This window comes from Myxocyprinus asiaticus, chromosome 6 (genome assembly GCF_019703515.2).
Source record: "Myxocyprinus asiaticus isolate MX2 ecotype Aquarium Trade chromosome 6, UBuf_Myxa_2, whole genome shotgun sequence".
NCBI classification, from domain to species: Eukaryota; Metazoa; Chordata; class Actinopteri; order Cypriniformes; family Catostomidae; genus Myxocyprinus; species Myxocyprinus asiaticus.
The window spans coordinates 11,870,986-11,896,118 of NC_059349.1; the positions used below are offsets into that span (position 1 = coordinate 11,870,986).

The 25,133-nt window shown below is 40.2% G+C and overlaps 1 protein-coding gene across 1 annotated transcript in view; it reads right to left on the bottom strand.

Moving 5' to 3' along the window:
* The window catches only part of LOC127442648 (probable G-protein coupled receptor 158), a 79,298-nt gene extending 63,407 nt beyond the window's left edge, over nt 1–15,891 (bottom strand). The window contains exons 1-2 of the mRNA XM_051700838.1: nt 14,723–15,891; nt 8,489–8,594 (exon numbers count right to left, since the gene is read on the bottom strand). Coding sequence (XP_051556798.1) covers nt 8,489–8,594; nt 14,723–15,621 — 1,005 coding nt within the window. The 5' untranslated portion in view covers nt 15,622–15,891. The remainder of the gene's footprint in view (nt 1–8,488; nt 8,595–14,722) is intronic.
* Between the last annotated feature and the right edge of the window lie 9,242 nt (nt 15,892–25,133).

The window sequence follows — 25,133 nt, forward strand, 5'->3', positions numbered from 1 at the left end:
CCCATTGTAGGCACTTTGGTGTCATCATGGGCACTCTGTCCGGTCTGCTGCTACGCAGCCCCATACTCAGCAGGGTGCAATGCACTGTGTGTTGTGACACATTCCTCCATAACTATTATTAAAACCACTCTCTCGCCTTATCCCTACACAAACCCCAGACAGAAGAACCGACCTTACAAAATGGATCTAGCAGCTTTGTTCATTCAGTTGAGCCGGGCGGATTTACCCATTAGGGAATACTCCCTTCTGCATCATTGCCAGCCTCACAGGTTTTGAGGACTCCCATCTCAAGTCAATATAAAGACTGGATTATTATATCACCGGTGGAGGGATTTGCCTGAGATAGGAGACTACACATGGAGGAAATACGTGAGGTTAACCCTAGTAACTCTAGCATTAGAGGCTCCTTCACTCCCTACTCTGATCCCAGCTCCAGCGGTCTCAGAGATCCCTTCAACGGAGACCACTCTCTTCCAAGCTCCGGTGATTTCCAGAGACCACCTCAACGGAGGCCCCTCTGCTTCTGGCTCTGGAGACCCCCTCGACAGAGGCCCTTCCGCTTCCAGCTCCTTCTCCTATGGCTTTGTCTCCTGTGGCTCCGCCCCTTGAGCCCTCCGTGGCTCCGCCCCCGAGCCTTCCATGGCTCCACCCCTCGCCTCATCCTTACACAAACCCCTGGCAGTATGAATCATGTGGTGCATTAACATAGACATTTCAAGAAGTGGAAAGTGTGCATGATGTGGTTAATATTACACTTGATAAGCTCTAGATGCACACAATTTACAGAGACCACAAACGGAGTCGAGACCACGCCCATCCGATCTAAAATCACACCATGTGCATTTTCATTGATAAGGTTTACACTTTAGAAATATTGGCTGCACAGATTCATAAATTCATTGTAATTTAGAATATGTTCATTTTTCAATGTTGCTTTATGATTGTTTCTTGTATTATCAGTCAAAAAAATGTTTTAATATATATATATATATATATATATATATCCGTTATTCGTTTTGAAGTCAAGCGTACCTTTCCAAATAGGGTATTTGGCTTCGGGCACATTCCTACTTGTTTTAGAGTATTATTTATTGCTAAGTTTAGCATTGTTTGTTTACGGTGTACTGAAGCCGCATTTGTTCTCGTATTTGTCATCTTGCGCAGTTACCCATGTGACTAGCTTTGCAGCATTAAGGCGTGTCCAGCTTTTTCACTTAACGACGCGATAGCAGATGGTATACATTTGAAGGGAATTCTGACGCGGAAGCGGCAGCGGAAGTGGCAGCCCTTGTGGGAAGCCTTCCTCGTGTGAAGACCTGCGAGTCTACCTGTCCACCGAGCAAAGACACTGGCAAGGCGCTACTCACCATAGCACTTAAGTATCTTTTTTAATTTTTTACTAACTTTTTAAAAATATTTCCTTATACGTTCCCTTATGTCTACTCCACGCATAATATGTGCCCTCAAGCTCATTCCTGTTATCTATTACAGACAGTTCACATGATATAGACACAGGACACAATGCAACCCACACAACCTACGGCCAATTTGCACATCAGCACCTGCTCCACTCTCTTTTTTGATTGGACTCTGGAACTGCCAGTCAGCTGTGAACAATGCTGACATTATTCCAGCCTTCGCCACTTGGTCCACCCTCAGTATCCTTGCACTGACAGAAACATGGATACGTCCAGAGGATACAGCAACACCACACTATTTTTGCTATTATGTAAATTCCCTGTTTGCATGTGAAAGGCGATACAACACTATACACACATTGTCCAATATAGTTTTTAACTGCCTTACCCCAAAATCAGCCTTTGCATATCCTTCATTACACTGTGACAGATTCACACACACAAAAAAAAATAAATAAATAAAAAATAAGTGGTCTAGATCATACAGAAACGATTGGGGTCCTTGCAGTGGTGTGGAGTGTAACAACAGTGTGGAAATGCCTTTTTTACCCAGGTTCTTATCTGCCTTTTGACACACTTTTTCCCATGCTGTTTTCTTTCTCCACTCTTAATATTTCCTTTAATATTACTTAAAATAATAAATGAAAATGAATATAAAGGTTGATTTTTCTCGCAGTAATTTGGTCATGGTGAAGGTCGGGGTGTTGAGAGAAAGGTTTGATCTGGGTAAAATTAACCATAGTTTTACTGTATTAATATTGTAGAAATCATGTTTTTTGACTGAAGCCATAGTTTTTTATTGTATTAATACTTTAACCATGTTTTATTTTTTGGTTACTATGATTTTACTACAAAATACCATGGTGATACTATGGTTACTGTATTAAAACCATGGTTCAAGTCTCATTTATTTATAAAGCACTTTCAGACTACACTGCAGAACCAAAGTGCTACAGTGTAGGTTAGGGGTAGGTTTAGGGGTAGGGGTTACTGTAGGGTGTCTGTGGGACTCTAAATAAACACAATAAACATGCTGCCGTGATGCCCCTATATTGTATGTTAGTATTTCATTATGGGTGAAAATAGCAACAAAATTTCTTTTTATTTACTAAGTGTAAATTGCATCTATCATTCTCTGCACTTAGTGCAAATAGCCGCTTCCTAAAATTAAACCTGAACTCTTTCCTAATGCTGGGATCCTTTGAAAGGATATGCAAAGCTGTAGGTGCTACACACAGCCAGGAACAGCACAAGGTTCGATGGATTTTCCCATTTTACTCATAACATTAGTTCTTGTTTTTAGGAATAATCCTAGTTCTGGGTGGGCCAAGATTCTGAACACTGAATAGGTGTTGCTGACGTGTAAAAGTGGGCGGTCATGTGTGCATGTGTTAATGTATTCATCTGTCAAACATCAGAACGTAATGGAATTTCAAAATGAGTTTTTGCCAGACTGATCTCACTGCGAAATCAGCAACAGTAGGTCAATAGTTCTTGAGGTAAACTCAGTCTGTGCTTGCTTAAATTCAAAACACTGCCCCCAGTGACCAATGCGAAGTGTTGTTGAAAGTATGGGCACATGTGAGTCAACAGAGAGACGCCAAAATTGAGTTGTAAAGCCAGTTGTTTTTAGTTGTAAGTGATGTACTACAGTTAACAGGAATGCATATTTTATTAGCTCTACCCCCAAACCTTAACCCTAAATTTAACCATTAGTGGCGAACAATTTTAATCTTAGAGGGAAATGGGGGGGCCTGGGTAGCTCAGCGAGTATTGACGCTGACTACCACACCTGGAGTCGCGAGTTTGAATCCGGGCTTGCTTAGTGACTCCAGCCAGGTCTCCTAGCAACCAAATTGGCCTGGTTGCTAGGGAGGGTAGAGTCACATGGGGTAACCTCCTTGTGGTCACTATAATGTGTGGTTCTCGCTCTTGGTGGGGTGCGTGGTGAGTTGTGCATGGATGCCGCTGAGAATTGCGTGGGCCTCCACACATGCTACGTCTCCGCGGTAACGCGCTCAACAAGCCACGTGATAAGATGCGTGGACTGACGTTCTCAGACGTGGAGGCAACTGAGATTTGTCCTCCACCATCCGGATTGAGGCGAGTCACTACGTCAACACTAGGACTTAGAACGCATTGGGAATTGGGCATTCCAAATTGGGGAGAAAAGTGGAGAAAAAAAATCATAGAGGGAAACTGGAAACTCCAAATCGCGATCGTCACTGATTATGGAAACACTATTACTTCTTGGTCTCAAAATGGGAAGAGAACCCAGGTCTCTGATGCTGCTGACACAACAAGCTATTAGTTGCACCACAGGAGAAGGTAAACACATTTGAACTGATGCAAAAATGTTGACAGATGCCACTTGTCAATAACTTGGTAGAATGGTGTTGATGTCAAGTTACTGGAACATTCGATAGCAACATGACTTCCCATGTGATCATTTTGTTTTTTGCAGCTAAGTTTCAATAATTGTTTTTTGTTATTATTATTTTTGCTGCAGAATGAGTATTAAGTTCAGAAAGTTACAGTATGTTTTCACAGTACAAAGAACAAAGATAAATTGATTCCTCATGATATGACTCCTTTAAAATACTCCATAAACACCATAACTTAACATCTTAAATCTTCAGTTCTAGAGTCATAACAAATAGTAATGAGGCGTGAGAATTTATGCAGTCGGCTCTCTCATTATATTCAGAGACAATAGCTTTCTGCGGACAGTCAATGAGATACACTATCCCACCATAGCATAACATTACCATTAAAACTAATGAACTAGAAGAAATGGCACAGTTTAAGAAAGGACTTTTGCCCTTTGGGAAAACAGCAAGAAAATAGCTGCTTGGATGTGGCAAAGATCTGATTATATGGTGGGCCTTGGATATTTCCCTCAAGTTGGCAGAGATTTTTTCTCCAGCTGAAACAGAGAGACAAATCAAGCCTGACATCCACTCAAAGCATTATTCTTGCAAATCCACCTCATGAACAAAGACATTGCAGGACATTTAGTGCATACGATTCGAGGATGTACTCAATGTCAACCCCTGGGCTGATGTTCTCTTAGCTTATCTTCAATGACAGGAGAGATTTTAAGAGGCACAGTCCTGATGTCTTAGGTAGAGATGAGGCTATAAATAGATTGCAGCTCTGTGGGAGTGATACACACAGACACACATGCACTCCCCTTTTTCTCAGATGGCAACACCCAAGTAATTCCTCTGTATCTCTCTCACAAACACAGAGAACCCTCCCAAACAGTGTTTTGCTTCAGTTGCTGTGGCTGGAAGCAAACGTTCTGCTTGTGAAGGCTGGCATGATTTTCCTCTCTGCTTTTCCTCCAGTGTTCCCATGGGGTGGACCAAACAGACATGGGGAACACTCAATAATTCAGTAAGCCCGCTGAAATCCATTATACTGCATTTATAATGGATCATAACTTACTGGCAAGTTCTCTACACAAGACAACAACTTTTCCTTGAAAAGACTAGACCAGGCCTCTTGTCATTAAGACTTATCGTATAGATGACAGAGGGATAAGCTAGCACTAAAGCAGGATGATATGATGGTTTATAGAAAAGTTCTGGTCCTCTAATATGACTGGGGTCCAAGAGTGCTGATATTTAGAATAACAGCACTGGGACGCCATATTGTGTCAAAAATATATGTTAGTGAGTGCTGTCAAAAGTCTACATGTATCAGCCTGATCTCAAGAAAATAATGTGATTGTGATATAGGCTTCGGATCTATGCCTTAGTGATGGGCCGATGAATGATTTGTTCATTTTGAATGAACCTTTTATGTGACTCAGAAGAACGAGTAGTCTCAGAGAGTGATTCGTTCATTTTGTGTTGGCCGCGCATGCGCATTGCGCAACCTCCGTTCGTTTGTTACGTGAAAACCGCATAGGCGCTGTACAGGAAACAGAAATGATTAGTTCACCTTTCAGCTCTTTTGGTCTGAGTCGTTCGTTCTTTTTTCACATGACAGCCGTATACGCTATGCATTGCTCACACAGGAAACAGAAATGATTCATTCACCTCTCGAGTCATCTGGTCCGCGTTGTTCGTTCTTTTGTCAAGTGACAGCCGTATATGCTATGTACTGCACTGCATAGCATATACAGCTGTCACGTGACAAAAGAATGAACAACTCAGACAAGAAAATTCCAGAGGTGAACTAATAATTTCTGTTTCTCATAATTTGTCCTTGGCTGCATTATCATTTTTTCCTTATTGGGACTATAATCACAATTTGTGTAAGTAGACGTGTTGGGGGGATTTGGCTATTGAAAATTTAACATTTTAATCTAATTCTGCTCAAATGAACGAAATGACTTGGATAAAGATTTGTTCATTTTGCTGAACGAGACTCAAAGATCCAAGTCAGTAAAATGATCCAATCTTCCCATCACTACTATGCCTGTTTCACGCATCGATAATCGGAAGATTTTCCTGAAGATTATCGATATTTATCAGGATTTCTTTCAGATGTAATTAGTGCTGCTCATTGCACAATAGTCTTAGTCCTTTCAAGCATATTTCTCAACAGAACTTTGGTAAAGTGGGAGCGGCAGGGTAAATTACAGAGGGTCGCAAACCGAACGTGTCTGCTGGACAACATGGAATGTTCTAAAATTCAAAACAATAATTTTCTATGAAGGTATGCACACCACTGCCCACAGACATCAAGCTACAACTCTGCAGGCTGGACATAGTTTATTTACTTTTTATTTATGTATCTTTCATATAGCCTACACAATGTATTTTCAGTTACAAGTATGTCGTTTTGTGGTTTGACAGCTTGATTAAAAGACCTATTTAAGGCTACATACAGAGAAATTGCATAATAAACATCGCCATTTCTAATCGTTCAGTTTGCACAGTTACACCAGCTTCATTCACTAACCTGCAAACACATCAATGTCACTTCATTATTCATTGTTCATTATTGCAGTAAAAACATTCCTAACTTTGGACTGCTATCTACTGTGCCTCATCAGCTCATCCTGTGTGTGTGATACCTGTGCCTTTCCTACCCGTGACCGGCTTGAGTAAATGTTGTATCACCCTCTTTTGGTCTCCCAAAGCTATTATGTTAGACTACATTAAACAGAAGGCAACTGACAGTGAATTGGAAAGAACACAAATTAGGCTTCTAATTTTAAAGGTCGGCTAATGTTAATATATTGATGCCTCAAAAATGCATTGATAAAAAATGTGCCAATCAATAATATATCGATAATCAATATTTTATGATATCCCTACTTTGGTAAAATGTTTGCAAAATACAAAAATAAAGTAGTTCCTTACACATATCGTGGCAGTTCTAAGGTAAAATGTCCACTGTGTGGCACTAAAAGCTAGTTAAATTTGATGAGGTTTCTAAGGATAATAAATGAATGGATGAATGAACGTTATATTTATATAGTGATTTTCTGACACTACACTCGAAACGCTTTACATACTGAACAGGGGACTCTCCTCACACACCACCAGTGTGCAGCATCCACCTGGGTGATGCAACGGCAGCCATAGCGCACCAGTACGCTCACCACACACCAGCCGTTGGTGGAGAGGAGAGAGTACAGTGATGTAGCCAATTCAGGGATGGGGATTATTAGGAGGCCATCATTGGCCAATGGGGGGAATTTGGCCAGGACACCAGGGTTAACACCCCTACTCTATTTGAGAAGTGCCCTGGGATTTTTAATGACCACAGAGAGTCAGGATCTCAGTTTACTGCCTCATCCGAAGGACGGTGACTTTTTTTTACAGTATTGTCTCCCCATCACTATAGGGGGTATTTTCAGTTACAAGTATGTTGTTAGGACCCACACAGACAGCAGGGTGAGCATCCCCTGTTGGCCTCACTAACACCTCTTCCAGCAGCAACCATAGTTTTCCCCAGGATGACTCCCATCCAAGTACTAATAACCAGGCTCAACCCTGCTTAGATTCAGTGGGTAACCAGTCTAGAGCTCCAGGGTGATATGGCTGCTGATTATGCTCTACTGAGTTTTAAATCAACAAAACCTAACCCCTACCCTAAACCCTAAACCTAAACCTATCAGATACACTTTCCGCTTCGGCCACTGGGGGCAGTGCTTCGAATATCAGTAAACACAGACTGAGTTTAGTTAAAGAAAATGAGCCTTGCATATTACACAGCAATATTATACAAAAGTAATTTCAAAATAATTAAATGCTATTTCAGCTGCTGGGCTTTTTTCTCATTGTAGTTAACACAAATGTTTGTGCCATGCTTGCTTCAAGATTTGTTTCACTGCATTTTGTGCAGTTCAGCACTTGAGCAATGACATAACAGATAAACCCACACAGTGATGTAATTTAGCATTCTATACCTTACAGAAACATCCAAGCCAACCCAAAATCTCATTGGCACTGAAGCTCGGATGGTATAATTAGCTCTTGCAGAGCAACTTCCAACACAGCTTACACCAGTCAAGCAGGAGATGATAAATCCCCAATTTAATTCATTTAAAATACAAATGAAGATAATAACCAATCTGGAGGGAAAGTGAAGTTTCTATAGAAAGCTTTAGAAAAAAAAAGTTAAGTATGAGGATATCAGCATAGGATGCATTTAGTGCTAAGATGACACTGTCACACCAGCTCAGTCTGCAGGTTATAAAACAAATAGTTCTGGTTCTGGATGCTGATTGGTCAATACCCTTACTTTGCTATGCATCCGCCCAGACAAACGCAAATGCCATACAGTGCATTTAAAGTTTTGATGAGTTACCACAGCAACTGCCGCTGTCACAGTGGTACTAACTTCGGCAAAGCAATCATACTGTGTTGTGAAAAGACCCCAGCAGGGGCATGGGGGTGGAATAAACCTTGGGTTCGTAACAAGCAAGCAATCCAAGTGGGTCTTATATGAATGTGATAACTAATATGATGGGGTATTGTCCACAGTGGGTTGCAATGGACTACTGTAGGTCCCAGTGTGATTTTTGTTGCCAGTTTATTCATGGCAACAGTCATTATGTGTTGAAGTGATGAGAGCTTCATTAATGAAGAGAGTGCACATTCACTTACCTCCATAGATGTCAAGTTACAGCGGTGAGTGCCAGCAAACCAGCCACTGCTTGAGCACTGATCAATGTCCACATCCTGTAGATTAACATCTACACGAACAACTCCTCTACAGAAGGAAAGAGAAAGAGAATACATGTAAACAAAAATTGAAAATGCCAGTGCTTGCAAGGCAGCAAAAGAATAGTGTTAAGGTATTAGGTAAGCTTAGGTTTTAGGCTTTGGTTCTGCATAAATAATTTGTGTCATCAGAGCCGCTTTGCTGCTTGCCGTAAACTGCACACAAGACTCAACATATACAATCAGCTATGTTCAGAATGGAATACTAGCTTACTGCTTACTGAATACTGCACAGTATACACTATATACTACTTGTTATTCTTGGAAATACTATTTGAAACAGAATTATGCATTTATATTATGCAGTGGCAAGCAGTTGCATGTTTACTTCAATAATCAGTCAGTTATTGTGTATTTTTAATCCAATTTTGTGTAAAAAAAAATAAATATATTAATAATAATAATCATGCTTTAGTCATACTGGAAATTAAGTTGAGCGCATAGCATTGTCGTATACAGTATTCCATGCAGTGTGCTCTTATATGAAGTAGGCCGTATTCCATTTATACAGAAAATTCACATAGTGTGTGCACAGTATACAGTACATACTGTGGAATGGTAGTATGTTATTCCGAGCATAGCCAGTGTTAATTCAGCTACTGTATATATGGTCAAATATATGCATGGAAGACAAAACCAATCACAATTGAGTAAAACACAGTACACAATTGCATCACCTCTCTCGGCTAGATTTTGAATGGCGAACATTTCAAGTCAAAGGGAGATTTTCACATTTAAAATTTAAAAAGTATGTTTACAAAAACCCAAAGTACATACAGCAGCACACCTGAGGCTGAGATTATCTGCAAAACCAAGATTAAATAGCATCTACTAGGACTACAAAGTAGCATGTACTTAAAGAATCAGCCATATATTGAGGCACAACAGCCAATGATGCAGTAACACTCCTCAAAGAAAGATAAAATAATTCCCCTGAAAATGTCAAAATGAACACCATTTTAGATGCACAACAAACCTTGATGAATCCACCAGTTTTTGCAGTACTTTGCATTAAATACGGCCTCGTTATGAGCTGAAAACATTTGTAAGGACATTGCAATGTTTTCCCCCTGGGGATGAGTTGAGCTAGATCCATCATTATACTAAAGAAAGAGTCTGGCACTTAGAATGAGAGAAGAGAAGTGTTTTATCACCTCTGCACAAGCACATTCTGCACATGTAAACTGATTTGCAAATGCTGCTGGTTGTATGATGTAAGATGTTAATGCAAGCGTTCTCACATTCTAACTAGAAGTGGGGAAACTGGCCTCCTGGTTCATTATGTGAAAATGATAGTTGTTGCCATCAGCCTTTACTCCAGATAACAGTCCATTACAGAGGGCTCCTCTTTCAGTGTCTGAACGCCCGCATGGCCCATAAGGAATGTTATATGAGTACTGTGAACCATGTTGTTCCATATTGACTCAATGTTCTTTCACACAGAGGAGCAATTTTTTCCAGTACAGCATGTGTTAAGGTAGTTGTTAATAAGGCACAATTTAACTTTACATCAAGATGTAACATTCTGTGCTGGTTGATTTTAATGAAGAACCATTACAGGCTCAATTATGTAATTAGACTAACTCGGAACTCAATGCATAGTTGTAAATGAATGTCTATTTTCTATTTGCCTGGCAAAAGCATGAGGGATTCGCCCTAAAGGATATGCAGCACACCATGAGCCAGTAGAAAAGTATAGACTGTATGCTCATAGTATAAAACATGTTTTCTCTTCATTTTCTTCATTTGTTTTTGAGGTGTCTCTGAAAAGACAATCACCAGAATTTCTTCAATAAGCATCAGATCAGTGGATGTTACACCAATGCCAAATCTTTGGAAGGTTCTTAACAGAATGAAATGGACTTGTAAAAAAATGTATTGGCTTCCAGGGATGCATGTGCCAGCTGAGCAACTGCCATTAAGATGAATGGAAATACAATGTATATTAGACCTCTTTGCATCAGACAGTTTGTGACTATGGGTGGTCTGTGAGTATGCCTTCTAAGACTAAGACTATTGAGAAGTGCCTGTCCTCAGGCATGTATTTACTGAGAAGGAGATACATGTACTGACTAAAAATGTTTAGTGAAGAATGTTAGTATTCACAGCCTATGAGTCTCTATGGCTGAGTTCAATGGCATACTAACCATACTACTCTTACTACTTCTGCCATATATGGTAGAAATAATATTGAGACTGGTATGGTTGTACACCATCCCAAACTCGGCCTAGGAGAGCTACTAACTGAAAACTGGTATCTAAAAATGGTTATATCATGTTCCTGTGGTTTTGAGACAAAATCCACTTTAATGGAAAACTGTGAGTTCAAGTAAATATCCCTTTTCCCATCTGGATTTTCTTTTCATTCTGTGGCAGTATGAGGCACCTGGGAAATGATACTGATTGTTATTTGCATGGGACGCCCAAATCATTCTTCTCTGCTCATTTCTACCCATTTCATTATCAAATCCAGTGAAGGCCCACAAGGCAGAAGCCATCTGTCTACTGAGAAGAGAAACAAACACCTGCAGATAGCTAGAGCTGTCATAACTCTCTCTTATCTTTAGGCAGAGTAAATGGAGTGCGTGTAGGCGAGAGCGACAGAGAGAGAAAGAAAGAGAGAGAAAATGTGAGAATGATATTGCTCAGTGTGGTCTTCTTTCAATGTTTACATAATATATTTGCAATCCTTCCATTACACTTTTCTTAAACTCCATTACAGTGTCTTGATGAAGAAAATTATAAACAACTTACATGATATGGAATAAAAATAAAACAATCTTAATCGTACTGTTGATTAAAATTGAGAAAGGTAATCATGCTTTTTTGCAGAAAAACAACATGACTTACCAAAATAGAATATACTCAGATGTGAAGCCTCTTGCAGGCAACACGGCTTCCAAAAGACCATTAGGCTTGAATTTAAACTCTAAATTCTACGGACGGACAATGGATGGATGGATGGATGGATGACAGACGGACGATGGATGGATGGATGGATAGATGGCAGACAGATGGATGACAGATAGATAGATAGATGACGGATGGACGGACGGACGGACGGACGGACAGATAGATAGATAGATGATGGACAGACAGATGGACAGACAGACAGACAGACAGATAGATGACAGATGGACGGACGGACGAACGGATGATGGACGGACGGACGATGGACAGATGGAGGATGGATGAATGGATGACAGACAGACAGACAGATAGATAGACAGATGACGGAGAGACAGACAGATAGATGAAGGATGGACAGACAGATGGACAGACAGACAGAAGATAGATAGATAGACAGACAGACAGACAGAAAGACAGAGAGACAGACGGATGGACAGACAGACAGATAGATAGATGACGTACGGACAGACGGATGACAGATGATAGATAGATAGATAGATAGATAGATAGATAGATAGATAGATAGATAGATAGATGACAGACAGATGGACAGACAGACAGATGGACGGACGGACAATGGATGGATGGATGACAGACAGACAGACAGATAGATAGATGATGGACAGACAGACAGACAGACATGATAGACATGACAGACAGACAGACAGACAGACAGATAGATAGATAGATAGATGATGGATGGATGGATTGATGGACGGACAGACTGAAGACAGACAGACAGACAGACAGACAGATAGATAGATAGATAGATAGATAGATAGATAGATAGATAGATAGATGGATGGATGGACGGACAGACTGAAGACAGACAGACAGACAGATAGATGGATGACGGACAGACAGACAGACAGATAGATGATGGACGGACGGACGGACGGACGGATGGACAGACAGAAGATAGATAGATAGATAGATATTTAGATAGATAGACAGACAGACAGACAGAGAGACAGATGGACAGACAGAAAGACAGACAGATAGATAGATGACGGACAGACAGATGACAGACGATAGATAGATAGATAGATAGATGACGGATAGATGGATGGACGGGCAGACTGAAGACAGACAGATAGACAGACAGACAAACAGACAGATAGATAGATAGATAGATGACGGATGGATGGACGGACAGATGGATGGACAGACAGACAGATAGATAGATAGATGATGGACTGACAGGCAGACAGACAGACAGACAGAAGATAGATAGATAGATAGATAGATAGATAGACAGACAGACAGACAGACAGACAGACAGACAGAAGATAGATAGATAGATAGACAGATAGATGATGGACGGATGGATGGACGGACAGACAGACAGACAGACAGAAGATAGATAGATAGACAGACAGACAGAGAGACAGATGGACAGACAGAAAGACAGACAGATAGATAGATGACGGACAGACGGATGACAGACAATAGATAGATAGATAGATAGATAGATAGATAGATAGATAGATAGATAGATAGATAGATAGGTAGATGACGGATGGATGGATGGATGGATGGACAGGCAGACTGAAGACAGACAGACAGACAGACAGACAGATAGATAGATAGATAGATAGATAGATGACGGATGGATGGATGGACGGGCAGACTGAAGACAGACAGACAGACAAACAGACAGATAGATAGATAGATAGATAGATAGATAGATAGATAGATAGATAGATGGATGGATGGACGGCAGACTGAAGACAGACAGACAGACAGACAGATAGATAGATAGATAGATAGATAGATAGATAGATAGATAGATAGATGACGGATGGATGGATGGACGGGCTGACTGAAGACAGACAGACAGACAGATGGATGATGGATGGACAAACGGACAGACAGACAGAAGATAGATAGATAGATAGATAGACAGACAGACAGACAGATGGACAGACAGATAGACAGATAGATAGATAGATAGATGACGGATGGATGGATGGATGGATGGGCAGACTGAAAACAGACAGACAGACAGACAGAGAGATAGATAGATAGATAGATAGATAGATAGATAGATAGATAGATAGATAGATAGATGGATGGATGGCAGACTGAAGACAGACAGACAGACAGACAGATAGATAGATAGATAGATAGATAGATAGATAGATGACGGATGGATGGATGTATGGGCAGACTGAAGACAGACAGACAGACAGACAGACAGACAGATAGATAGATAGATAGATAGATAGATTGATAGATAGATAGATAGATAGATAGATAGATAGATGACGGATGGATGGATGTATGGGCAGACTGAAGACAGACAGACAGACAGACAGACAGATAGATAGATAGATAGATAGATAGATAGATAGATAGATAGATAGATAGATAGATAGATGACGGATGGATGGATGGACGGGCAGACTGAAGACAGACAGACAGACAGACAGAGTGATAGATAGATAGATAGATAGATAGATAGATAGATAGATAGATGACGGATGGATGGATGGACAGCAGACTGAAGACAGACAGACAGACAGACAGATAGATAGATAGATAGATAGATAGATAGATAGATAGATAGATAGATAGATGAGCGGATGGATGGATGGACAGCAGACTGAAGACAGACAGACAGACAGACAGACAGACAGACAGATAGATAGATAGATAGATAGATAGATAGATAGATAGATAGATAGATAGATGACGGATGGATGGATGGACGGGCAGACTGAAGACAGACAGACAGACAGACAGAGAGATAGATAGATTGATAGATAGATAGATATATAGATAGATAGATAGATGACGGATGGATGGATGGACAGCAGACTGAAGACAGACAGACAGATAGATAGATAGATAGATAGATAGATAGATAGATAGATAGATAGATAGATGACGGATGGATGGATGGACAACAGACTGAAGACAGACAGACAGACAGACAGACAGACAGACAGACAGACAGATAGATAGATAGATAGATAGATAGATAGATAGATAGATAGATAGATGACGGATGGATGGATGGACGGGCAGACTGAAGACAGATTGACAGACAGACAGACAGATGAACAGATAGATAGACAGACAGATAGATAGATAAGCATGATGCATCAAACATAAACGTAAGTAAATATACAGTTACAAAGTCTAATTAGTTCACTCCGTGGTGTATAGTGTGCTTTTTGGGAAAGTTCATTAAATGTGTCTTACCTAAACTCTGGCGCCGTGTTATTCTTTAAGCCATAAAAACCTGCGGACAGCGTTAAAAGCCAGTGTGGCACAAAACTCCCCTGCTCGCACTCCAGATAGGGCGCAGAATATTTGACATGACCTATGTCCAGAAAATATCCGCTATGAGCAGCTGAAACTCTTTTGATCAGGTGGGGTCTCTTTCGGTCCCTAAACTGGTTGTACCATTCGGACTCGGGTGTCCTGTTCTTAAGGCGATGGTGCGCGGTGCTGGAGAGATCTTGAAGCATGATCTGGTTTTTGGCTCTGGTCGCCTGGAGGAAGACCTGTGGTCCAGGCGCCTCAGGAGATTCCGTGTGAAATGTGACCACCGCCCGGTGGATTTTAGGATTCCCTTCCAACATACTCCTCACCAACGCGTCGTACCACTGGATGTCCCTTCTCAGATGTTGCTCCCTGGACCTATTGGATTGTAAGAGAATGTTTAGGAAGTTGGTGGCGTGTGCCATGGTTTCGAGGACGCTGTGGAGTGAGTAATGCGAGGCGACATGAGCTCCACCGCGGAGGCTGCTCAGCTCGTACCGTCTAGAACAGTTGACATTCTCGAGGGTGGATGAGTCTCCCGTGTGCAGGAAAGCGGTGACTACACGCGGCAGATCCTCCTCGATCTTATGCGCCACCACGGTTCGCTCCGTGATGAAGGGGTTGCTGGAGATGGTCGGCTGTTGGCGTGGCGTCTCCATTGTATCGGGTGTGCTGTAAACAGGATATTTTGCCTTAATTTCAGGGTCTTTGTCGCTCTCTGACCATTCCACGTAGCCATAGTTTGATCCTTTCGCAATTCCTATTTGAAAAAGAAGGTAGAGAAGGAATGCACCCGTACCTCGACGCCACCGAGGACAATTCATAACATGCTCCATTTAGATCCTCCTCTCACGGTAAACAGCTAGATATGCATTCTCAAAAGTTACTGAACTCTAATGGTTCTGTAAGACAAATCCTCACATCAACCTCGCCGTCCACAGATGTAGATCACTGGAATTCTTTGGCACCATGCGCTTAACGTAATAAACATGCCTACTATTGTCTAGCTCATCGTCCTCCCATAGCAATGTCTCTTCTGTCATAAATGTGGTTTTGAGAGTTACTATGCCAGATGTATTCCTTCACAGCATAGTTTCTCCCGTAGGTTACTGTACTGTTCACTAGTCCCATCAGTAACGAATGCTCGGAGCTTGCAGGGGAGCGATGGTTTCAAAACCCTCTTTTCCCTCATTACTGTATTCGAGACTTGTGTATGGCCGTTTCACTTGTCAATCTTGAGCACTTGGGTGAAATGAAGAGGGGCGGGGGGGGTTAGAGCTGTCCAGTGCTGAAAGCACAAGGGATGGTGGTAAGGGATGTTCTGGCAAATCAAAGGGATAGATCACCCAAAATTGAAAATTCTCTCATCATTTACTATATGAGACTTCCATATGACACCAGAGCGTAAATCCATATCGTCAAAAGCCATATGATAGGTATGGGTAAGAAACAGATCAATATTTTAGTCTTTTAAACCATAAATCTTCACTTTCTGAAAGTGAAAGTGAAAGTGGAGATTTACTATATTATAGTAAAAAATGATTGAAATATTGATCTGTTTCTCTCCAAAAGTGATTGCATCGCTTCAGAAGACATACAGTATATTAATCCATTCGGAGTTGTGTGGATTACTTTTATGCTGCCTTTATGTGATTTTTGGAGCTTAAAAGGTCTGGTCACCATTCACTTGCATTGAATGGACCTACAGAGCTGAAATATTCTTCTAAAAATTTTCATTTGTGTTCTGCAGAAGAAAGAAAGTCACACACATCTGGAATGGCAGTAAATATTTGACTTCTGTCTGAACAAAATAAAGAAAATAATGTTTAGTGATGGAACCCTTTCATTGGATGAATTATTGTAATTTCACATTGACTGAAAAAGTAGACCCAAATCCCCATTAGTTAAACCTTACACATAAATATAAACACATGAATAACACAATATTATAACACAGTATTACCTACAGATAAATAACCTCTATAACATAAATAATATGTAATACCTGTACCCACCTTAACATTTTTCTCTTGACCATAGATGGCACTAAATCTCATTTCAACACCTTTAGTGAATGGCTGTGCTCCTCTTAATCTTGATATTTCATCTGAATATCAACATTTGTTAGGTTTATTCCATCAGAACAGTGTTGAGATTAAACTATATAAAATAATAATAATAATAATAATAATAATAATAATAATAATAAAATAAATAAATAAATAAAAATAAAAAAATCCTTGGAAAATAGTGATCTTGACATTCTATTATGTTTAAAATTTTTATGTCTATTTGTTAATGGAGGATTTGTGGACACAATAATGTATTTAGATTTTTTTAGTTAAAAATACTGTGTTTATTTTGAAGTGACAAGGTAAAGTTAGACCCTTGGGTTAAGATGCCCCCCTCAGAATTGGGGCAGAAGGTTGTTTCTGGTGTCATTATTATTTAATTGAATAATAATTAACTTATGGGGTAATAGTTAAATACTTCTATGAATTAGATGTACATTTCAACATCTTCTCTATTCCTTATAACCTAATAGGCTAATTGAGTGGAATTCAATCTATATTCATAGTATTGCTATTATGACATGCCTTCAATTAAAAATATGGGCATATTATTATTAAAAAAGACATATTATTATTAAAAATAATATGTCTTTATATGTATATATTTATAGGCCTGCACAGTTTATATTTCATAGAAGTTTCAGATGAATCTCTTTGACTGGGATTCTGCTATTTGATTTGTCTGTCATTATTCAGTTATTAAATTATTCAACTAAATTGTGAAAATAAAAAAAATAAAAAAATATTTGATTTGATATTTTACTTTAAACATCAAAAATAAATGACTAAGAATGCTATCAGATGTATTTTATACGTTCTGTAAAAAACTGAATGACACCTGGGACAAGTTTACCCTGGGGGTCATCTTGCCCCAGTAGTGGGGTAAGATGGCCCCTTTTCATAATTTTGAATTTTGTGTTATGACAACTAAATTAGCAAATGTTTCTATTTATTCCCCTTGATAATATATTGGATGATGCATCATCATCCTGTACATGCTAAACGTATATCTATTTATGTTACAATTTATAAAGTAAATACACATTTTCTTAAGTGGGGTGTCTTACCTCATCTTCCCCTATTCATCAGGAATGATTCATTTTCAAGCAAAGGGTGCTTTAAAGGTGAGGCACAGAGTTATAGTTTTGTTCTTTATTTTTACTGTATATATATTTAGAGATCAGCTGAGTTGGATTCACAGTCCACTCTACTTCTTTGTCCTGAATAGCATTTCCAAAAGTGTCGGATGCTACTCTTTTGCTTCTGGATCTTGATCCTGTCCTGGAGCTCTGGCTCTTTGTCAGTACTGTCATGCCATTAATTGGATCACCAATGCACACTACATGTCTCTGAAATTAAATCATATTGAAATCTTTTCCATTCTCGTCATACTGAGCTGTAAAGTTGCCCTATATAAGTAGCTCAGGACATTGTAAAATGTCCTCAATCAGTGATTGTGCCAGTCTATCAATAGAACTGTTCAGCTTGTATTCCAAAAACCCGGAAGAGAATTCTCCATGGGTTCCATCAGGATTTTCCTATGGCTTTTTACAATGTTTTTTTTTTTATTTATTATTATTATTTGTTTATTTTACTAATGAGTCACTTATCAGTCATACCTCAAACATGAATTTTGAAGCCGCTCTGTGTTCTTAAAAAAAGTATGTTATCCAATACGGCTTCAAAATCCACATTAGAAGGTAATACAAGTATCCATAAGACTTCAGTGGTTAAATCCATATGTTCAGAAGCAATATGATAGGTGTGGGTGAGAAACAGATCAATAGTATTTAAATCCTTTTTACTATAAATTCTCCTCCCTGCCCATTAGGTGGCAATATGCACACAAAAAATGTGAATTGCCAAAAACAAAAGAAGAAGAATATGGAAGTGAAATTGGAAGTGAAAGTGAAAGTGGAGATTTATAGTAAAAAATGATTTAAATATTGATCTGTTTCTCACCCATACCTATCATATCTCTTCTGAAGATATGGATTTAACCACTGGTGTTTAATAGATTACCTTTATGCTGCTTTCATATACATTCACTTGCATTGTATGGACCTATAGAGCTGAAATATTTTTCTAAAAGTCTTTGTGTTCTGCAGAAGAAAGAAAGTCATACTCATCTGGGAGGGCATGAGGGTGAGTAAATGATGAGGGATAGGTGAGACACAGTTATAATAGAACAACACTAAACAGTGAAATAATACAGTTTTTTATGCATGCCAGATTCTGTCTAATTGAACATGTTCAATAATGTTGGACATTATCAAGTCATCATCTGTGAATTTATACCAGGTGCAATAAGTACATGACATTGAGAATGTTCTGTTTTAAAGTATTCCCACTATATCATTCTCAACTAAACTGAGCTCTTCCCACATTCATTTGTCTGGATTTAAGTAACAGATTCATCGCCTGCTGCTGGGTAACACATTGGGAAGTACACTAGACCAGCTGAACTTCATCAATCACATTGTGGCATTTTGATTACTGCAGCTCAAAGGAGGACAGTCTTCTTCCTAAAATTATAGTAAAAACAACTTCTGAAACTTCCAGGTGTAGTTATCCCAGTAAGTGACACAGAACCTCTGTATATTAGATAATGCTGTGAATCTATTGAATTTAATACATGAATATCCCCAAGGAAAACAAAGTTCCATTTGCAACTCATATTCAAAATTCTTCTCTAATTTGATACTTATATAATTTAACCAGATACAATAGTTGTGGGTTATCTGTCAGATTTCATTATCTATAAAGACATGAACATAAAATATCATTAGGCCTGTACATTTCCTATAGTATGTTAGATATTTAGCTGGCTCTATTACTTTTGCTGGTGTAGGCTGATACTGTACAATGGTGTAGATCACATCAAAGATAACATGAGAGCATACATCAACACAACATTTTGTGACCATAAAAGTTTTTGAGCATGCATGTCATAATAGTTCTATAACGCAGTTTTAGATTTTTAATATTTTTAATGTTTATTTTTTAACAGTTAGGGAAAAGGAGGAAGCGGGAGATGGCGAGATACAACTCAGAAGGATCTTTATTTTCCCACACTTTTCAGTGCTTCACAAAACTCAAATAATGCTTTTCAGCGTAACAAGAAATGATGATCACACATCAGCACACTGCTGCGTAGACAATCATTGCCAGGTGATGATCCTCACCGTTCTCATCTCCTGATCTCGCTCTCCATTCACAAACCGGCGCCTGAACTAAAATGATCAATGTGGCAGTTCCATGCGGTGTCATGGGGTTCTGTAGGACAGAGAGACTGACAAGGAATACCATGAAGGATCTTGGTGATCATGAAATTTGCGGTTCTGTGTGTGCTGACCGAAGGTTTTCAGTAGCTATCACTTTTCACAGTTCAGTTGATTCCCAATAAATAAAGTCAAGTTCTGCCAATACTTTTTTTGTCTCTGAATATTGTTTCACTCAGAAATACATCACATTATGAAAGTGGAATGGGTTTTGAATGCGGTTTCATAATGACAATGAAGTGTGTAGTTCAGTGCTTTCATTGCGTTCACTGAGTGCTGATGTGTGTTGACTGTAATACATGTTTTAGTCAACAGAGAGCACCATGACTTTATATTTGTCATGTTCATTTCTACCTCAGGCTTTGAGATTGTGAGGTCAATTGATTTCCCATATCATCTTTGAGAGGAAATCAAAGAACGTTTGAGGAGAGGTCACTGTGCAGAGTCTGATGTCTCTCAACATTTCTCAAATTATTTCAGTAAAGCCTCAAAATACAGTTGTTAAATATAGTTTAAAGACAGACTGGAATTAGGTTACTGTTTGTTTAATGGGAATGACATATCTGGAATGACCTCGGAAATCTGTTTTACCATGGCATAATTTTTAAACAATGACAAACAAAGAAACTGAAACTTGCATATCAAACAGAAATATGTGTTCTCTAAATTTACCTGTTGAGGCCGCTGACATATTTACATGATGTTACGACTGTCAAGTGGAGCTTTTATAAAATTCCAAGTTTACAACTTGTAATTACGAGTTCTTCAAAGACATGAATGCTTTTTACAAGTCAGAATCTCTGTAATTCCGACAAGATGTGAATACTAGACATTGTCCATTATCTGTTCCAATTTTCATAAATAATCTAAGCCAGATTTTTAACGTCGGAAAATTCTAAACATATTTTTTGATGGAACATACAGACTGTGACGAGTGGATATTCATTTTCAGCTCACAATAATGGTAAGATACAGGGCCGTGCACCACAAGTCGTGTTGTTAATAATTAGGCTAAATGCAAATGCTACTACTGTTATTGTAGGTGTTATAACTAGTGTTCTGTTCAAATATTCCCATCTTCTTTTTAAAGTAGTATTATGTCCCTAAAATCCTCTCACTTGACTCCTGATGCTTGGAAGACTCTCCCACACTTTCTGATGTGGAGTCTTGTGGTTGTGCCTCATGTTGAATGGAAGAATTCAACTTTTCACCTATTGTTATAGAATAGTATTATCTGTATATATTATTATAATGCTAAATGTATAACTCATGTTATGTTCATGTATCTATGCTTATTTTGTTTTTATTCTATATTAATTCGTTTTAATTAAATATGCTTTACTTTCAAACAGTAAATGAGGAAAAATTATTTTTTCTTTTGTTACATTTGCTATAGCTTTTGCATGAAACACTCCCTTAATTCAGCCTCCCTCTGGTCTTTCTGTCTCACTCTTTTGTTTTGTGAAGGTGTGGTACTGTAAACAGTGTGCAACACATAATTTAAACATATACAACAGTGCACAGCATAATGTGACGCCTGATATGCTGACCTGGTGTTATTTAACAATATGCAGTTAAATTTCACGGTTACAAAGTCTTAATTTTTAATTATATTTAGTATATAGGACATAGGCTTTATTTATGTATGTATACTTTAATACACTGTAAATTGTAGAAGACAGCTTGTTTCATATACTCACTTTATCATTCTTTATCATTTATATTATAACTTTATGATTTAGCTGTGCAGCAATGGTAGTAATTGGATATCCTACATTTAAGTTGAAATCTGTGATCTGATTGTTCACATTATGAACTAATGCACAATCTTAAGGCATTCTGACCCGCTCAAGTATCAAGCTTTGAACCACTCTCCGTCTCCCCCTGTCACACCTGACCCACTGCCCTGCAAAACAGAGATGTGAAACAACAGCCAGGGCAGTGGTGGCTCAGTGGTTAAGGCTCTGGGTTACTGATCAGAAGGTTAGGGGTTCAAGCCCCAGCACTGCCAAGATGCCACTGTTGGGCCCTTGAGCAAGGCCCTTGACCCTATCTGCTCCAGGGGTGCTGTATCATGGCTGACTCCGCACTCTGACCCCAGCTTAGCTGGGATATGTGAAAAAAAAGAATTTCACTGTATATGTGCAAATGTATAATGTGTGATAAATAAATATAATTAATTAACAGCCAAAGACTGCCATTTAGCGCATGTTTGCATAACCAAACATGTTTCCAAAACCAAGAATACAAAAATCACGCTGACAGTGTTGTACTAAAAATCATATTTAAACTGCTTTGATACTGTATGGCAAAATTAATATATAAAATTATACATTCTCCAGAGGGGCACCCCAGCCCAGGAGGGCAAATAGGCAGTGGCTTGGGCCAGCAGGCCATCCTCCTGTGCACGTCCCTCATGATATAATTCTTTTTTTGATATACAATTGTTAGTACTCTTAAATTACTAACATTAAATCATCTTCTATCTTAGAACTAAACCATCGCTAAAGGTGAATTATGGGTTAGGGTTAGGGTTAGGGTTACCCTAACCCTAACCCTATTCTTGCCGTTAATATACACATAGTTTTGCTGTTATTCATTTAAACATGTTAGCTTAAAACAGATGTTAAGTTATTACATGGACGCTATGTGGAGTAATATCTGTCCATTTATTATGCTGTGGCTGTGACGGGCGGCCCTCCTTCAATATCTTTGAATACCCAAGCCATGCTGACATACAATAAGGCATATTATATGTACTAAAATGAGCTACTTCTTATTTATAGCTCTACCATACACTATGCATCTCAGCCACAGTGACTACTATTTAAATTCTAAAACTTATAGTCTATTATTAAGCCCAATATCTTACTCTTGTCTTAAAACTCATTAAAATATCAAAATGACGAATTTTAACTTATATGTTGAATTATTCTGTGAGTTTTTGGTAGGGATTCATGCAGGGGTTCTTGGGGAGTCGTGCTTGCCACTGACATAATTATTCAGCTCAAACGCGGTAGACACACACAGACTAGCCACGTCTCTCTCCCTTTGCTTCATGTATTACATGCACTTACATGATTAGTGAAAAACTAAAATGCTTTGAAACCTGCAGACTTTGACCTCTGAGACATCGGTAGGAAATCAGTGAAGACTGCACCATTAACTGAATTATAACTGAAATCGTTATATATTGTTGCACAATTACTACACACTAAACTTTACGTCAAAGGACACCGCAAATGCATTTAATACAATGGAGTTACTGTGTCGGAACGACAGAGAGGGAAAATGTAAGAGTTTGTGGAAAGTGACACTCCATCATGCAGCCTGTCACTTTATGTGTTTTGGGTCATGTTTTTCATGCCACGGCCAACGAGCTGAAAGCTTTGTCTGTCCCAGAGCCAGCGTTGCCAGCCTCGTCCGTCCCAGACCCTGCGTTGTGAACTTCAGCCTCCCGGAGGAGGAGAAAGGCTTTCGTTTCCAAGTCTCTGCCCATGTACACGACCACGGAGGTCATTTCCAAGTCTCTGCCCATGTACATGACCACGGAGGTTGTTTCCAAGTCTCTGCCCATGTACACGACCACGGAGGTTGTTTCCAAGTCTCTGCCCATGTTCATGACCACGGAGGTCGTTTCCAAGTCTCTGCCCATGTTCACAACCACAGAGGTCGTCTCTGAGTCTCTGCCCATGTACATGACCACAGAGGTCGTTTCCAAGTCTCTGCCCATGTTCACAACCACAGAGGTCGTACCTGAGTCTCTGTCTATGCCCACGACCACAAAGGTTGTTCCCGAGACTCAGTCCATGCCCACGACCACAGAGGTCTTTTCCCAATCATCCAGGAATTTTAATCCCGAGCCTACCACAGCTCTGCCTGCTACGGCTTCGCTCCTCGAGCCTAACACTGCTCCACCTTCCACGACTTTGCCCCACGTCATAGCCGCCAAGCCAGAGTTCCACGTCATAGCCGCCAAGCCAGAGTTCCACGTCATGGCCGCCACGCCAGAGTCAGCTCCAGGCCATGTCACAGCCATGCCAGAGTCAGCTCCAGGCCATGTCACAGCCATGCAAGAGTCAGATCCAGGCCATGTCACAGCCACACCCACACCAGAGTCAGCTCCAGGCCATGTCACAGCCACGCCAGAGTCAGCTCGCTCCAGGCCATGTCACAGCCACGCCAGAGTCAGCTCGCTCCAGGCCATGTCACAGCCACGCCAGAGTCAGCTCGCTCCATGCCATGTCACAGCCATGCCTCAGCCTGCTCCATGCCATGTCACAGCCACACCTCAGCCTGCTCCATGCCATGTCACAGCCACGCCTCAGCCTGCTCCATGTCACATCACAGCCACGCCTCAGCCTACTCCATACCATGTCACAGCAAACCTCAGTCTGCTCCATGCCATGTCTCAACCAAGCCCCAGACTGCTCCATTCCATGTCACAGCCAAGAATTCAGTCTGCTCCATGCCATGTCACAGCCAAGCCTCAGTCTGCTCCATGCCATGTCTCAGCCAAGCCCCAGAATGCTCCATGCCATGTTACAAGCCCGCCTCTGCTTCACTGTCCAGGCCCGCCTCTGCTCCACGGTCCAGGCCCACCTCTGCTCCACCGGGGACCTCCATCCCTGCAGCTCTGCCTCGGTCCTCATCCCCATCGTCTCCGCCCCTCGAGCCTCTCAGGGCCCCAACTTTCCATTGACTTTGCCCTGTTTCCACGCCCCACGCCCTGTCTCGCCAGGCCATGCCCCATGCCAGGCCACACCCCACGCCCCATGCCATGTTGGACTCAAGATGGCGCCGATTATGGCTGCTGCATTGCGAGCTCCGACACAACATGGTAGTGTTTTGTTTGTTTTGTTTACAATTCTTATGTTTTTTGTCTTGGATGTTGTCTGCCTTATTGTCTATGACAGACAAACACTTTTGGACATTGGTTCAGCAATTACACACCGTAAACCGGACTTCAAATTCCTCAGTGCCGACCCGCTGTTT